The 18,117-nt window shown below is 44.3% G+C and overlaps 1 protein-coding gene across 1 annotated transcript in view; it reads left to right on the top strand.

The window, feature by feature from the left end:
- Window positions 1–17,740, top strand: part of f2 (coagulation factor II (thrombin)) — a 78,883-nt gene extending 61,143 nt beyond the window's left edge. Inside the window, exons 9-17 of the mRNA XM_039793925.1 lie at window positions 581–717; window positions 1,506–1,799; window positions 2,225–2,338; window positions 6,158–6,284; window positions 12,246–12,413; window positions 12,588–12,761; window positions 13,805–13,983; window positions 14,314–14,384; window positions 17,486–17,740. Coding sequence (XP_039649859.1) covers window positions 581–717; window positions 1,506–1,799; window positions 2,225–2,338; window positions 6,158–6,284; window positions 12,246–12,413; window positions 12,588–12,761; window positions 13,805–13,983; window positions 14,314–14,384; window positions 17,486–17,644 — 1,423 coding nt within the window. The 3' untranslated portion in view covers window positions 17,645–17,740. The remainder of the gene's footprint in view (window positions 1–580; window positions 718–1,505; window positions 1,800–2,224; window positions 2,339–6,157; window positions 6,285–12,245; window positions 12,414–12,587; window positions 12,762–13,804; window positions 13,984–14,313; window positions 14,385–17,485) is intronic.
- The last annotated feature ends 377 nt before the right edge of the window (window positions 17,741–18,117 follow it).

Genomic DNA, 18,117 nt, shown 5'->3' with positions numbered 1-18,117 from the left:
GTTAACCATCCCATAATAAGGTAACCATCCCATGATAAGGTAAACCATCCCATAATAAGGTAACCATCCCATGATAAGGTAAACCATCCCATAATAAGGTAACCATCCCATAATAAGGTAACCATCCCATAATAAGGTAACCAAGCAACCAAACACCACAACTACAAAAACAAAGACATGGAAATATGCATCTATTCAATCTAAGGAGCCTGACTTGACTGTCTGTCTGTCTGTCTGTCTGTCTGTCTGTCTGTATGTCTGTCTTTGTGCCTGTCTGCCTGTATGTCTGTCTTTCTGTCTGTCTGCCTGCCTGTCTGTCTGTCTGTCTGTCTGTCTGTCTGTCTGTCTGTCTCTCTGCCTGCCTGCCTGCCTGCCTGCCTGCCTGCCTGTCTGTTTGCCTGTCTGTCTGTCTGCCTGCCTGCCTGTCTCTCTGTCTGACTGTCTGCCTGTCTGTCTTTCTGCCTGCCTGTCTGTATGTCTGTCTTTGTGCCTGTCTTTGTGCCTGCCTGTCTGTATGTCTGTCTTTGTGCCTGCCTGTCTGTATGTCTGTCTTTGTGCCTGCCTGCCTGTCTGTCTGTAGGGAGTTCAACACTTCAGCTCCAAACAGCATCCTTCATGAGAACTTCTGTAGGAACCCAGACAACCGTCCAGGGGGCCCGTGGTGCTTCACCAAGGACCCCACGGTCCAGAAAGAGCCCTGCAGGGTCCCCATATGTGGTGAGTACACACTGACAGACTCAGGTTATTATTCTAAGAGTCTGACAACATTATGGGATGGATCCCTACAGAGATAGACCTTTTAGTTAAAGAGTAAGATCCTTTTAGTTTAACATGAAACAGCCCCGAAATCACCATCACCAAACTCCACCAGACTCCATGTAAATAATCAGGACTTTTAGCGTGTATAGAGCCAGCATATCTCCACCAGACTCCATGTAAATAATCAGGACTTTTAGTGTGTATAGAGCCAGCATATCTCCACCAGACTCCATGTAAATAATCAGGACTTTTAGCGTGTATAGAGCCAGCATATCTCCACCAGACTCCATGTAAATAATCAGGACTTTTAGCGTGTATAGAGCCAGCATATCTCCACCAGACTCCATGTAAATAATCAGGACTTTTATCGTATGAAAACACACTTCATTCAAAGTGGACAGAAACTAAATAAAACTACCAAAAGACGCCGTCTTGGTTCATCTTTCCACTGTTCCAACAATCACCACTCTGGTTTGGTTGAAATAAACCCTTAATTCACCCATTTACATGTGGAGATATGCTGGCTCTATACACACTAAAAGTCCTGATTATTTACATGGAGTCTGGTGGAGATATGCTGGCTCTATACACGCTAAAAGTCCTGATTATTTACATGGAGTCTGGTGGGTTACTAACAGTTCCTGCCATCCAAAGATGGGCGCCAAAAACACGGTATTTGATAATCGAAAGCCACTAAAATACTATCTGTACAACTAATGTAAAAACCTCTCTTTCTTTCCATAAAGGTAAGCCCTTTGTCCCGCCCACTGTGGCCCCAGAGCCAATCAAAACAGGCGAGTGTTTACCCAGCTATGGCATTGACTACGTGGGTGACCTGGCCGTCACTTTGAGCGGCCACACCTGTTTGCCGTGGTCATCGCCGGCGGCGAAGGCCCTCAGCGCGGACAAGGAGTTCATCCCTGAGGTCAGTCTCCCCGGCAACAAGTGCCGTAACCCTGACAACGACCCCGAGGGACCCTGGTGCTACGTAGAGGTTTCGGGGAACGTGACCATCGACTACTGCGACCTGCAGCTGTGTGGTGAGTAATCACAGTCTCTGAAACGACCTCATTCATCAGGATATTATACAGAGAACTAACCTGTCTGTCTACCTGTCTGTCTGTCTGCCTGTCTGTCTGCCTGTCTGTCTCCCTGTCTGTCTGTCTGCCTGTCTATCTCTCTCTCTGTCTCCCTGTCTGTCTGTCTCCCTACCTGTCTGTCTTCCTGTCTGTCTCTCTGCCTGTCTGTCTGTCTCTCTGCCTGTCTGTCTCCCTGTCTGTCTGCCTGACTGTCTCCCTGTCTGTCTGCCTGTCTGTGTATCTGTCTCCCTTTCTGCCTGTCTGCCTGTGTCTGTCTGCCTGTCTGTCTCTCTGCCTGTTTGTGTGTCTGTCTGCCTGTCTGTCTGTCTGCCTGTTTGTGTGTTTGTCTCCCTGTCTGCCTGTCTGTCTGCCTGTCTGTCTCTCAGAGGAAGGGTTAAATGATGATTCCCTGACGTCAGAGACCGGGGGACAGCAGCGCTCCGTCCTCACCAACCGGAAAACCTTCTTCCAGCCTCGAACCTTCGGCCAAGGAGAGAGTGGTGAGCCCACCCAGACCCAGACCCAGACCCACCGGTAGACCCACCCAGATCCAGACCCACTGGTAGACCCACCTAGACCCACCCACACCCACTGGACCCAGACCCACCCAGACCCACTGGTAGACCCACCCAGACTTACCCAGACCCACCCAGACCCACTGGTAGACCCACCCAGACCCACAGGTAGACCCATAGATATATATAAAGACTAGATGTCTTGTCTGCGCTGCTGGCCAGTGGAGGTTGACGTCCGCACCTGGCGGCCATCTTGCCACAGGCAGCTGGCTCACTCCTAACACTGTGTTTTAATGGTGCATGTTCTTTTTAATAACCATAACTTCATCAATTTTCTACCGATTTTCAAACGGTTTGGTTTGCTATAAACGTCAGAGATTCAGTTATGACACTGCATAGGTCTACTTATGAATAATTATAACCATGGACTTCCATATGAAATTAACATTATACAGAACAGATAGGTGCAATGAATATACACACCCACAAGGTATTTATGTTAAATCAATATATAGGCTACTAAAACTAAGTGTACAGAATGGCAACATGAGATATTATATATACATATATACTTTTATAATATGAATATTACTAATATAATATACTATAATAATAATAATAAAATAATTTAAATTATTACATGTTTATTTTAAACAAGTTTAAACTATTATAAAAGTGACATTTATTTGCAATAAAAAAATAGGTACAAGATTTCCCTTTACAAATATCCATAAAGAAATGGTGCATGTTGAAATCCCCACGCTGTAGAGAGAACTACACTACTAGAGACTCTGAGGTATACACATGGAGGATAGAGATAACAAAAATTCAATTCATTTCAATTCAGTTTTATTTGTATAGCGCCAATTCATAAAAAAAGTTATCTCAGGACACTTTTCAAATAGAGCAGAGAGAGAGAGAGAGAGAGAGAGAGAGAGAGAGAGAGAGATGCAGCAACAACAGCATTGGCAATGGCAGTCAAGCAGGACCATGGCAGGAGGCTCCACTAGGATCAATGAGAACCTGCAAGATGAGAAAACACAAGAACTCTGGGGAAGAAGTGAAGTTAACATGCATTAATGGGAAGTGAATGTGTGCAGAGAGAGAGAGAGAGAGAGGAAGAGAGGAGCTCAGTGCACCATGGGAAATCCCCCGATAGTCTAGGCCTATAGCAGCATAACTAAGGGATGGTTCAGGACTCACCTGATCCCCCCCTGACTATAAGCTTTATCAAAGAGGAACGTCTTAAGCCCACTCTTGGATGTGGAGAGGGTGTCTGCCTCCAGAACCACGACAGGAAGCTGGTTCCCCAGGAGAGGAGCTCGGTAGCTGAAGGCTCTGGCTCCTCTTCTACTTTTAGACACTGCAGGACGTAAGGGGAGACGTTTTGAGTGTCTAAAATGTGCTGTAATAAACACAAACTAAAGTGACATTTAATCGCATATCGATATATCAATCTTATACACCTTGAATTATTGTTGGTCAATGATACACATACATACAACCACACTAAACTAGTTATAAAAAGGTGTCCCAAAGAAACATTCAGCGATTAACAAAAAGCCTTGGGTCAACAACAATCTTGTGATACTATTACGTCATAGCCCCGCTGGTCCTGTGTAACAGGACCTGTATTGTACATACATCCACTAAGTAGCTAACGATTATCCCAAATATCATCATAATATTGTCATATCTCTCTCGTTTTGAGACTCCGGCGAAAAGAGAGAGCAATTCTGCCCCTTCCACTGATGTCAAATTGCTGGGGAGCAGCTGAAGTGTAACATTAGCTTCTAGTTATTAGCCAGCTAGGCTAAGCGAGATAAGAGGACTAGTGTTGGTGCAGATCCCTCACCTTCCACCAGGAACCACAGAGCCTGCCAGGAGGCTTGCCTGTGACAAGATGGCCGCCGGTGATGACGCTAGAGACTCTGCCGTAAGACATCTAGCCTTTATTTATATTTATATATATATATATATATATATATATATATATATATATATATATATATATATATATATATATATATATATATATATAGACCCACCCAGACCCACCCAGACTCACTGGCTGCCTATTTGACTGCCTGTTTCTCTGTGTTTACCAGTGTGCGGCAAGCGACCTGACTGGCTGGTTGACTGACTGGTTGACTGCCTGTTTCTGTGTGTACTAGTGTGTGACCTGACTGGTTGACTGCCTGTTTCTGTGTGTACTAGTGTGTGACCTGACTGGTTGACTGCCTGTTTTACTGCCTGTTTCTGTGTGTACTAGTGTGTGACCTGGCTGGTTGACCACCTGTTTTACCGCCTGTTTCTCTGTGTGTACCAGTGTGTGGCCTGACTGGTTCACTGGCTGGTTGACCGCCTGTTTTACCGCCTGTTTCTCTGTGTGTACTAGTGTGTGGCCTGGCTGGTTGACCGACTGTTTCTGTGTGTACTAGTGTGTGACCTGACTGCCTGGTTGACCACCTGTTTCTCTGTGTGTACCAGTGTGTGGCCTGGCTGGTTGACAGACTGTTTTTACCGCCTGTTTCTAGTGTGTGGCGAGCGACCTGACTGGCTGGTTGACTGACTGTTTGACCGCCTGTTTCTCTGTGTACTAGTGTGTGACCTGACTGGTTGACCGCCTGTTTCTGTGTGTACTAGTGTGTGACCTGGCTGGTTGACTGCCTGTTTCTGTGTGTACTAGTGTGTGACCTGGCTGGTTGACTGCCTGTTTCTCTGTGTACTAGTGTGTGACCTGGCTGGTTGACTGCCTGTTTCTGTGTGTACTAGTGTGTGACCTGGCTGGTTGACTGCCTGTTTCTCTGTGTACTAGTGTGTGACCTGGCTGGTTGACTGCCTGTTTCTGTGTGTACTAGTGTGTGACCTGGCTGGTTGACTGCCTGTTTCTCTGTGTACTAGTGTGTGACCTGACTGGTTGACCGCCTGTTTCTGTGTGTACTAGTGTGTGACCTGACTGGTTGACCGCCTGTTTCTGTGTGTACTAGTGTGTGACCTGGCTGGTTGACTGGCTGGTTGACTGCCTGTTTCTGTGTGTACTAGTGTGTGACCTGGCTGGTTGACTGCCTGTTTCTGTGTGTACTAGTGTGTGACCTGGCTGGTTGACCGCCTGTTTCTGTGTGTACTAGTGTGTGACCTGGCTGGTTGACTGCCTGTTTCTGTGTGTACTAGTGTGTGACCTGGCTGGTTGACCGCCTGTTTCTGTGTGTACTAGTGTGTGACCTGGCTGGTTGACTGCCTGTTTCTGTGTGTACTAGTGTGTGACCTGGCTGGTTGACTGCCTGTTTCTCTGTGTACTAGTGTGTGACCTGACTGGTTGACCGCCTGTTTCTGTGTGTACTAGTGTGTGACCTGACTGGTTGACCGCCTGTTTCTGTGTGTACTAGTGTGTGACCTGGCTGGTTGACTGGCTGGTTGACTGCCTGTTTCTCTGTGTACTAGTGTGTGACCTGACTGGTTGACCGCCTGTTTCTGTGTGTACTAGTGTGTGACCTGGCTGGTTGACTGCCTGTTTCTCTGTGTACTAGTGTGTGACCTGACTGGTTGACCGCCTGTTTCTGTGTGTACTAGTGTGTGACCTGACTGGTTGACCGCCTGTTTCTGTGTGTACTAGTGTGTGACCTGGCTGGTTGACTGGCTGGTTGACTGCCTGTTTCTCTGTGTACTAGTGTGTGACCTGACTGGTTGACCGCCTGTTTCTGTGTGTACTAGTGTGTGACCTGGCTGGTTGACTGCCTGTTTCTCTGTGTACTAGTGTGTGACCTGACTGGTTGACCGCCTGTTTTTACCGCCTGTTTCTAGTGTGCGGCGAGCGACCTCTGTTCGAGAAGGTGAAGAAGGCGGACGCCAAGGAGGCGGAGCTTCTGGAGTCGTACCAGGAGAAGCGCATCGTCGGGGGCGAAGGCGCCGAGGTGGCCTCGGCACCATGGTAACCACACTCAAAACACCACAATAAGCTGTCGCCGTGGTAACCGCACTCAAAACACCACAATAAGCTGTCGCCATGGTAACACCGAACACACCCCCAGGTTCTGCACCTCCAGAGATAAACCCTATACACACATACATATATAAACTGCCTGTGAGCTTCTCCTGTACTATACGGTAATTCCTCTACTGTGTGACAGGAAGTCTCGTCGTTATGACAACAATCGTTAGCCTGTTGTTATAAAAGCGTCTGCTACGGAGCCATAACGTGAGCTACAAGGTAATGGAGAGTTTTTTTTTAATTCTTTATTTTTGAAACATTGGGAGCAATACAAAAGTCAGATTTACATTTATCGCATGGTCACAGTTCCAGTCTGTGGTCAAGATCAAAGTTCTCCAATTCCAACATTCCCATTTTTTGTAAATATAAGAACACATTAGAACACGAAACAAAAGGGTGCGTTACTATATGACAAATCTCTAATACATATAGGAGCTAAAGACAACAAACAATTATTTTGTTAATAAAACAGTTCAAAAAAAATTAAAATTAAAAAATAAATTAAAAAAAGTATAGTAGAAGAAACCCTTGATTACCATCATCTTAAGAGCATTCAAGACAACATTCCTGCATGTAGTGTGTGATTAACATAGGATACCCATTTTGACCATAAGACTACAAATGTATTCATCTGCAAACGGAGTGAAAATGTTAGTCTTTCCATCTGGTAGATTTCATTAACACATTCAATCCATCTTTCCCGAGTAGGGGGATCAGGGAGGAGCCAGTGTCTGGTCACAGTTTCCTTACAATAGTTAAAATTCTAAACAGATACTTTGTGTACATCACCAGAAATATTTATACCTTTTATACTGTTTGTTTGCCTTATTAATTGGGCTAGCGGTTCTATATAAAGGGCAAAGAGTGAAGGGGAGAGTCCACACCCTTGTCTTGTCCCGCGTTCTAGTTCAATACTATTTGATAAATGACCACTTATTTTTATCTGCGCAGTCGGTTTTGTGTATAGTGCCCCGATCACTTTAACAAAATCTGAATGAAATCCAAATCTTTCCAGTACTCTATACAGAAAAGCCCAGCTTACAGAATCAAAAGCTTTTTCAGCGTCAAGGCTAATCACTGCAGCTTGTATTTGGTGTTTTTTAATGTGATATTAGTATGTGTGATGTAGGCCTTATATTATCATGGGTGGGTCTTAGTGGGATGAAACCTGTCGGATCAGTAGAAATGAGCTGTGGAAGTATCTCTTCAATTTGTTTTCCATCTTTTAACTTTGGCTGTGTATAGAATTGTTTATAGTAACTCTGGAAGGCCTGTTTAATTTCACTTTGTTTATAGACATCTCTTAGAATTTGGGTCTCTTATTTTACATATTGTGTTGTCTGTTTGATGCTTTTGTAGTTTGCTCGCTAAAAGTTTAGCAAACTTAGCCCCAGATTCATAGTATTTTTGTTTGGTATAGATCATCTTCTTTCGTATTTCTTGTAAGTCTAGTGCATTAATATTATTTCTCAATATTTTGAGCTTAATATTAAGCTCTGGTTTTAATTCTCTCTTATGTTTTCCCTCTAGCTCTTTTAATTCCCTATTTAACTCTGATAATCTAAATTGCCTAGCTCTTTTTTTCTGGACACAAAATGATATCATTTTACCCCTCATAACCGCTCTCAATGTGTCCCAGACTATTTCTGGGCTCACCTCGCCATTAAGGTTTTCTTTTAGGAATGTTTTTATGTCAGATTTGATAAATTTGGAAAATTGTAGATCATTCAGTACACTGGTATTCAACCTCCACTGTGTGTTTTTGAAATCATCATTTATTTCTACGTTTAGCAATAGGGGAGCATGGTCAGAAAGATCAATGTTTCCAGTCTCACAGTTACATACCCTATGGCGAGCCCTTTTAAAAATCAAAAAATAATCAATTCTAGAGTATACTGTATGCGCATGAGAAAAGTGGGTATAATTTTGGTTTGTTGGATGTAAGTCTCTCCAAATGTCCACAATACCATATTCTGACATGAGGATCTTAATTTTCTTCTGCAAAGACGTTTTGGGGGATCAGTCTTGAGGAGTCAAGCCTAAAATTAAGTCAAATATTCCAATCCCCTCCACAAATAAGTATACCAGTTGATTGAGCCATTAAATCAAATAGTTTCCTATAAAATAAAATAAATGTCGCTGCCTGGGGGAGCATATACATTCAACAGTGTTATTTGGACTCCATCTATTCTACCAGTTATCAGTGGGAATCTCCCTTCTGTGTCTGTAGTTTCAGATATGAGATCAAATGGGACTCTTTGTGACATAAGAGTGGCCACACCCAGTCTATGACCTGATTTATAGGACGAGTAATGTATTTTAGAAAAACCCATTCTTTTTAATTTTTCGTGTTCCAGTGAATTAAGATGTGTTTCTTGTAACATAGCAATTTGTACTTTTTCCTTTCTCAGTTTAGACAATATTTTATTTCTCTTAGTGGGGTTAAGAACCCCATTCACATTAAATGAAGCAAATTTTAGAGTATGTTTGTCAGCCATGGTTTCCTATGTTTTTAACTGAAGAAATATCCATACGAAACAAAAGTAATGAACACCCGTAACAGGAACAAGTAAAACATGAACATAACTAAAATATGATGAAATCTTTAACAGAAATATCAAAATGTCATTTCTTTGCTTCCAGATCAGAGGTTCCAAAGAACTGAACCTTTAAGGGGCTCGAGATGTTAGAGCACCTTTCAGGGGAAAACCTGCTCTTCTTCTTCTCTTAGCGTTGGGCCCACTGTGTTGGCTGCATTATGATTTTAGCCAGTCCAAAGTGTTTGTATTCCCCGACATTTTAGTTTACAATTAGTTAGGAGTGAAACGGGGGCGCAGCTAAGACTAAAAGGACAGTTTCTATTTATCTTATTCGAACCAGCAGCAGTCTAAATGCGTTCTGTGGGGAATCACTTGTCTGTAGTAGGGCTAGATGGCTGAATTCCTCATCTCCGTAGAAGACGCGTAGTCTTGCAGGGTACGGAGTTTGGAACTTAATTTTTCTCTCCTTCAACACCTTCTTTGCTTGATTGTACTGCGCACGTTTCTTGATAATAGCTGGTGGGTAATCGTGGTCCACATAAAAGCGGTCATCGTTGTATTGCACTCGTCCCTTCTGCCAGGCTCTACGTATAACTTCTTCTTTGACTTTGTAACTCGCAAACTTGACAATAATGGAGCGAGGCTTTGACCGCACTTCAGCGGGCTTAGGACCAAGGGCTCTATGGGCTCTTTCAATTTTGATCTGCGCGTCCTGGCCACACCCATATCTTCTATAGCCATGACGACATCTTCTATAGCCACGCCCACATCTTCTATAGCCACACCCATATCTTCTATAGCCACGACCACGTTTTCTATAGCCACGACGACATCATCTATAGCCACGACGACATTTTCTATAGCCATGACGATATCTTCTATAGCAACGAACATGTCTTCTATAGCCACGCACACAATGTATATAGCCACGCCTACAAAGCCAACGCCAAAACACCGCTTCTATAGCCACGCCCACATCTTCTATAGCCACGCCCGTATCTTCTATAGCCACGCCCACATTTTCTATAGCCACGCCCACATCTTCTATAGCCACGACCACATCTTCTATAGCCACGACCACATCTTCTATAGCCACGCCCACATTTTCTATAGCCACGACCACATCTTCTATAGCCACGACCGTATCTTCTATAGCCACGCCCACATTTTCTATAGCCACGACCACATCTTCTATAGCCACGACCACATATTCTATAGCCACGCCCACAATGTATACAGCCACGCCCCCATGCCAACGCCAAAACACCGATTTTATAGCCACGCCCACAACTCTCCACTGCACTGTGTTAACTTGTATTGCGTGAAGGTTTCAGAACAGAAACATGCTAGACAAACTACATATCTTTGATATTTTTCGGTCACTCTCTTTCAATTTTGATCTGCGCGTCCTGGGGGGAAATCTAGGCAATCCCGAAGCAGTTTATCTATGAAGCCTTCAATATTGTTTTCTTCAGCCCCCTCAGGAATACCGTAAATCCTTATGTTTTCTCGGCGTGCGCGACCCTCTTGGTCAGTAAGTTTAGCCTCCATATTGTCCTGGCGTTGTAAAAGTTGCGTAAGTAACGATGAAGCCGCCTGCATGGCTGTTTCCACCTCCTCAATTCGACCCTGGGCTTCATCCAGCCTATCATTTGTCTTGTGCAGGTCTTGTTGTATCTCCGAAAGCTGTTGCTTGTTGTCGCGTCTAAAATCTCTCAGTTCGGCTAGCACCTTTTCCAAGCTAGCCTCCTCCTCAGTAATAGATGCTGTGCCCCTCGTCTTTTTCCTCCTTGTAGCAACCCTAGCCTCCATCTTTAGTAAAATTTCACTTATAGTCAAATCTCAAAAGTTTTAGGGTTGTTTTTAGGAAAACTGTCGTTTTCTGATGCTGTCTTTTGTCTTGTTGGCTGTTTTACTGTTTATTTGTTTTTGCTTTTACCCTGTTCAGCACTTTGGATAGCTCCGCTATGTTTAAATGTGCTATATAAATAAAATGTACTTACTTACTTACTTACTTACTTACTTACTTACTTACTTACTTACTTCTTTAGAAATAAACAACGGACAAATAGAGTCTTTAAACTCTTCAGATGTAAAGTTATTCGCTGTCAAAGTGACGCCAGAATGAATGGGAGTCAATGGGATGCTAACGGGAGGTGATGGCTTGGTAGCATCAGAATGAATGGGAGTCAATGGGATGCTAACGGGGGGTGATGGCTTGGTAGCATCAGAATGAATGGGAGTCAATGGGATGCTAACGGGAGGTGATGGCTTGGTAGCATCAGAATGGCGCCATAGGTTCGAGGTCTGAAGCGAAGCTTACCTTGGTTTTATACACGTTTTGGACAATTTTCGTAATTTTTTTTTCTTTTCTTTTTTTTGGACAGTTTGTTCCACATTTTTGTTGCCTTTTTCAAGACTTTTTTGGACAATGTTTTCTACATTTTTTTCATGGTTTTTTTGGGACAATTTATTCTACATTTTTGTCGCCTTTTTCGATTATTTTTGAAAAAAAGATTTCTGACAGAAAATGTTTTTTATTTAAAAATATTTTTCTACGTTTTTGTCTTCTTTTATCAAGCTTTTTTGGGACAATTTAAAGCTTTTTTTTGACAAAACGTTGTGGTAACGTTGCTGTAATGTTGTCTGCAGGCAGGTGATGCTGTATAAGCGTTGTAATGTTGCTGTAACGTTGTGGTAATGTTGCTGTAACGTTGTGGTAATGTTGCTGTAACGTTGTCTGCAGGCAGGTGATGCTGTATAAGCATTGTAATGTTGCTGTAACGTTGTGGTAATGTTGCTGTAACGTTGTGGTAATGTTGCTGTAACGTTGCTGTAATGTTGTCTGCAGGCAGGTGATGCTGTACAAGTGCTGTAACGTTGCTGTAACGTTGCTGTAACGTTGTGTGCAGGCAGGTGATGCTGTATAAGCGTTGTAATGTTGCTGTAACGTTGCTGTAACGTTGCTGTAACGTTGTCTGCAGGGAGGTGATGCTGTATAAGCGTTGTAACGTTGCTGTAACGTTGCTGTAACGTTGTCTGCAGGCAGGTGATGCTGTATAAGCGTTGTAATGTTGCTGTAACGTTGTGGTAACGTTGCTGTAACGTTGTGTGCATGCAGGTGATGCTGTATAAGCGTTGTAATGTTGCTGTAACGTTGCTGTAACGTTGTGTGCAGGCAGGTGATGCTGTATAAGCGTTGTAATGTTGCTGTAACGTTGCTGTAACGTTGTGTGCAGGCAGGTGATGCTGTATAAGCGTTGTAATGTTGCTGTAACGTTGCTGTAACGTTGTGTGCAGGCAGGTGATGCTGTATAAGCGTTGTAATGTTGCTGTAACGTTGCTGTAACGTTGTGTGCAGGCAGGTGATGCTGTATAAGCGCAGCCCCCAGGAGCTGCTGTGTGGCGCCAGTCTGATCAGCGACCAATGGATCCTCACCGCCGCACACTGCATCCTGTACCCGCCCTGGAACAAGAACTTCACTGCCAACGATATCCTGGTTCGGCTCGGGAAGCACGACCGGGCCACGTAAGACTTCTCTCATTCCCCCTGCTCTGGCGTTTCCCCTATCATTCCCCCTGCTTTGGCGATTCTTCTTTCATCCTAGTTTCCTTCCCTTTTCTTCCCATTCTTGCCTCCTTTCTTTCATCGTTTCCCCCTCTCATTCCCCCTGCTATGGTGTTCCCCCCTCTCATTCTGCAGGTTTGAGCGCGGCCAGGAGAAGATCGTGGCCATCAGCGAGATCATCGTCCACCCGAAGTACAACTGGAAGGAGAACCTGAACCGCGACATCGCTCTGCTGCACCTGAGGCGCCCGGTGGACTTCACCGACCGGATCCACCCGGTCTGCCTGCCCAGCAAGAAGGTCGCCAACACGTAAGACCCAACGCCGAAACACCGCTTCTATAGCCACGCCCACATCTTCTATAGCCACGACCACATATTCTATAGCCACGACCACGTCTTCTATAGCCACGACGACATCTTCTATAGCCACGCCCACATCTTCTATAGGCACGACCACGTCTTCTATAGCCACGCCCACATCTTCTATAGCCACGCCCACATCTTCTATAGCCATGACCACGTCTTCTATAGCCACGCCCACATCTTCTATAGCCACGCCCACATCTTCTATAGCCACGCCCATATCTTCTATAGCCACAACGACATATTCTATAGCCATGCCCACATATTCTATAGCCACGACCACGTCTTCTATAGCCACGACCACGTCTTCTATAGCCACGCCCACATATTCTATAGCCATGCCCACATATTCTATAGCCACGCCCACAACTCTCCACCGCGCTCTGTTGACTTGCATGTTTCAGAACAGAAACATGCTAGACAAACTACATATATTTGATATTTTTCGGTCACTTTTTTCCAAGATTTTATCGGGGTTTTTTCGATATTTTTTTTGTCGATTTCTTTTGATGTTTTTGTCGATATTTTTAGCACTTTTTGCCGATGTTTTTGCAAATATTTTTGTCAATATTTTTTGTCATTTATCCTGATGTTTTTCCCGATGTTTATAGCATTTTTTCCTGATGTTTGATGTTTTTGTCGATATTTGTTGGCACTTTTATCCCGATGTTTATGCCACTTTTTAGCAGATATTTTTGTCACATTTTTTTTGTTTGTGTTGATATTTTCAGCAGTTTTTTCCGATGTTTTTGTCGATATTTTCAGGATTTTTTCCCTGATGAATTTGTCGATATTTTTGCCACTTTTTTTTATGTTTTTGTCGATATTTTCAGTGCTTTTGAAAAAGTTAGTTGTTTTTTTTTTCTCAATTTTGAAGGTTTTTACCGATGTTTATGTCGATTCTTTTATCACTTGGTGGGGGCGGGACTTAAACACTCTCTGTCTCTGTGCACGTTACGAGTCCCGTGCCGTTTGTTTCTCTGTGGCAGCCTGATGACGGCCGGCTATAAAGGGCGAGTGACCGGCTGGGGCAACCTGAAGGAAACCTACAGCCCCTCTGCCCGAAATCTGCCCAAAGTGCTGCAGCAGATCCACCTGCCGATTGTAGAGCCGGACATCTGCCGGAGCTCCACCGCCGTCAAGACCACCGACAACATGTTCTGTGCCGGTAACGTTGACGTTTTTCCTACTTCTCCTTCACGGTTCCCAGAAGAGGAATCCTGAAGATTCTATGGTTACCCTCAGACTTCACATTTAGGGCCTCCAGCAAGTCAACGTTTCCCCCCAAAATACATTAAGATTTAGTGCATGAATCTGACTGTTTTCAGGCAGTTTTGTGTCAGTTTTCACTCAGTTTATTTTCAACAAAATATGAAAGAAAACGCTAGCAAGTCAAAGTTTTTCCTTAATATATATCTCCAGATGTCTTCGATGAATTGGCTGGTATTTTTAGTATGTTAGGAGACAGTGTTGAACATACAGAGAGTTTGTGTTGCAGGTTATAAACCTGAGGACGCCCAACGTGGAGACGCCTGCGAGGGAGACAGTGGCGGACCGTTTGTGATGAAGGTGAGAACCATTTTAGGACAGAAAACCAAATCTAAGTGTCATAGTTGTATTCTTTCTATGGAAGCAAATATGAGACATTAGGACTGGGTTGCACCAGCATTTACTTTCACAAAAGTTCTGTTTTTGTTGCTGACAGACTCCGATGATTATTCTAAGTGTCTGACAACATTATGGGATGGATCCCTACAGAGATAGACCTTTAAAATGTCTTGGATCATTTTTACTCTAAACTTTTTCAGATGGTTTGATTCCAAAAAGTCAATACAAATTTGTGAAGAAGAAACCCACCAGACTCCATGTAAATAATCAGGACTTTTAGCGTGTATAGAGCCAGCATATCTCCACCAGACTCCATGTAAATAATCAGGACTTTTAGCGTGTATAGAGCCAGCATATCTCCACCAGACTCCATGTAAATAATCAGGACTTTTAGCGTGTATAGAGCCAGCATATCTCCACCAGACTCCATGTAAATAATCAGGACTTTTAGCGTGTATAGAGCCAGCATATCTCCACCAGACTCCATGTAAATAATCAGGACTCCATGTAAATAATCAGGACTCCATGTAAATAATCAGGACTTTTAGCGTGTATAGAGCCAGCATATCTCCACATGTAAATGGGTGAATTAAGGGTTTATTTCAACCAAACCAGAGTGGTGATTGTTGGAACAGTGGAAAGATGAACCAAGACGGCTTTTGGTAGTTTTATTTAGTCCACTTTGAATGAAGTGTGTTTTATGATGATAAAAGTCCTGATTATTTACATGGAGTCTGGTGGAGTTTGGTGATGGTGATTTTGTTGAGGTTTTTATGTTTCAAAAAAGGATCGTACTGTTTAACAGAAGGGTTGAGCTAGTTTGTGTCTCTTTGTCTCTGTGTGTGTGTGTGTTTTGGTGTGTGTGTGTCTGTCTGTCTGTCTCTGTGTGTTACATTACATGTCATTTAGCTGACCCTTTTATCCTAAGCGACTTACAGTTAAGTGATTTTAACTGTGAAGGTTCACACTCCAGACAACAAGTAGTAAGTGTAAGTCCATTAGGTTAACACAAGGAAAGCTACAAAGAGACATATGAAAGTACAGTTTCAAGAATCTAATTTTATTATTTTATCTGAGGTGTAGTTGGCAGAGATTTGTTTTTAGCCTTTGGTGGAAGATGTGTAGGCTTTTGGCTATCCTGATGTGTACTGGGGAGCTTGTTTCACTATTTGGGAGCTTTATGTGAAGACAGAGGGCAGAGAGAGTTGAAAGAGGAGGATAGAGTAGCGAGTGTCTGTGGCAGTGTTGGGAGGCATGAGTAAAAAACAGTCGGATGGAGGGAGGGTTGATAAAGTACAAGCTGCCAGAGAAGAAGGAGAGGGTGAACGGATGTTATGGTGGACAGGTAAGGTGTCTGTTGAGACATGGTTGTGAGCTTGGGAGAGAGTAAGAACTGAAGAAATGGTTTGAGGTATGGAGTGGAGTAACTTCTGGTGGATATGAGATGTAGGTGGTAGCCAGCTTTGTGAGTGGGTGGTGGAGGAGAGAGGGAGAGGGTAAAAGAAGAGAGAAGGTGTAGAAAGGAAGAGTTTTCTGTGTGGATGTTGAGGTTGCGCAGAAGTACTAGTGGAGGGCAAGTTTCAGAGAAGGACATCCAGCTCCTCCAAGAAACTGTCTGACAGGATGTGGTGGGTGGTAGAGAACAACGATGAGTGGTTGTACTGGATGTGTTATGGTAACAGGTTGAAGTTCAAAAGAGAGTGGAGTGAACTGTGGCCGTGGGTAGACTGGAAATCTCCAATTGGGGTTAACGAGTTGGCCTGGGGTTAATTGGGATACCTGTCTAGGGTGAGTGGGTGAAAGAGTAGGTGGACGAGAGTAGGGCTGTTGTGGATTGAAGAGATTGTTAGTCGACTAGCAGTCATTCAGTTGTAGCGACTAATTGATTAGTAGATTTAATCAACAGATCTGTAAATCTGAGTTTCTCTGCAAGGAGTCATTGAAAAGCACCACTTTAGTTGTTGTGTTTACCAGAGATGTGCTTGTATGTTTCTAGGGAATCAGTCATTCAGCATGAACACCGCATCGGACATGACTGATGGACTGACGAGATCTATGTTGATTATGACCTTAACGACTGATTAGTGGACCAGGTGCGACCAGCCCTGGAGGGATGAGCAGGTGGTGTGGATGTGTTAGTTGGTGTGATTTAGGTCTTGTTGGGAGTAAGGGGGTTGGGGGCTTGCAGGTAGGCCAAGGTCTGGGATGGAGTAGGTCCTGTGAGCGGTGGTCTGTTGGTTCTATGGGTTGCCTGCACCATGGTGTTGGGTGTGTGGGTCGTGGTGGTGCTGCATGGCAATGTGTGGTTTGTGTTGTCTCTGGGTGGGTGCGAGGCTGGGGATGGCGATGGCCCTGCAGCGTGTTTTGGGCCGTTGTTGCTGGGTGGTGGTGTGGTGTGTGGTTGTTGGGGGTGTCTGGCCTGCTTACCTTCCCGCCTGGCCTCCCGCTCGGACTCCTGCGGGGACTCCTTTGTCTTTGTCCTCCGGAGTCTTCGGCCGATGAGTCTGCCGCCGAGGCTGCCGCCACGGGCAAAGGCCAACAGTTAAAACACAGAGACGATGCCGTTAGGTGCAGGTGCGGCAGCCACACCCTCACCAAACCATCAAAATCACCTGGGACTCGTTCTACCTCCACGCCCCTCGTTGACACATCACACTAAACCATTAACGCTCCAACAAACTCCACAGAACTCCGCCCAACACAAACAGTCACAGGAAAACCACGCAGTAGAACATATAACAGTAGAACACATGGCAATACACCTAAACACAGTACGCACTTACCTTAATATCTAGCTAGCCAGGAATCACTTCCTTCAGAAGGCAAAAGCACTCCAAATTGACCTTACTCATGCAGGCGAGATCAGGTGGGGAAGACACACCCTGGCTGATCGGTCAACACAGGTGTGTGTCTCTGCATGTGTGTGCGTGTCTTACTGTCCATCTGTCTTTCTGCATGTGTGTCTCTGTGTGTATAGTACAGTAATAACCCTTCAACTACTACATAACGGAACATGACTGTGTGTATCTTGTGTAACATGTGAACTGTGTTTTCGGGTCCAGTACCCAGCAGAGAACCGCTGGTACCAGATCGGCATCGTGTCGTGGGGCGAAGGCTGCGACCGCGACGGAAAGTACGGCTTCTACACGCACGTGTTCAGGATGAGGAGGTGGATGAACAAGGTCATCGACAACACGAGCGGAAACGACGACGACAACTAGGCAACGAGGTCATCGACTACACCGGACGAACCCACCGCCATAACTAGACTCGATGCTGAGAATCTAATAAAGTTTGTCCTCATTCTGCAACGCTTACATCTCTGACTCATCATTTAACCTCCAGCAAAACCACATCATCACCCAAAATACCTCAGGACAGGGAAACACACAGACACACACAGATATATAAACACACAGACATATACACAAACACACACATGTGCACACACAGACATATATACACACAGACAAAGACATGCATGCACACACACACACAGAAGACACATACACAGACAGAGAGAGAGAGAGAGAGAGAGAGATATACACACAGAGAGACACACACACACATACACCAATAATGGTTCTGACAGCCTTAATATAAACTTATATTCCAAGAACAAAATACTCCTAGAGCAAACCTTGCTGCTGCTCCTCCAGTCTTCCCATGATGCTTTGGAGTTTTGGGTCTGGTA

This window comes from Perca fluviatilis, unplaced genomic scaffold (assembly GCF_010015445.1).
Source record: "Perca fluviatilis unplaced genomic scaffold, GENO_Pfluv_1.0 PFLUV_unplaced_scaf_5, whole genome shotgun sequence".
NCBI classification, from domain to species: domain Eukaryota; kingdom Metazoa; phylum Chordata; class Actinopteri; order Perciformes; family Percidae; genus Perca; species Perca fluviatilis.
The sequence above is the reverse complement of the archived record's forward strand: the minus strand, read 5'-3'. Positions and strand labels throughout refer to the sequence as shown.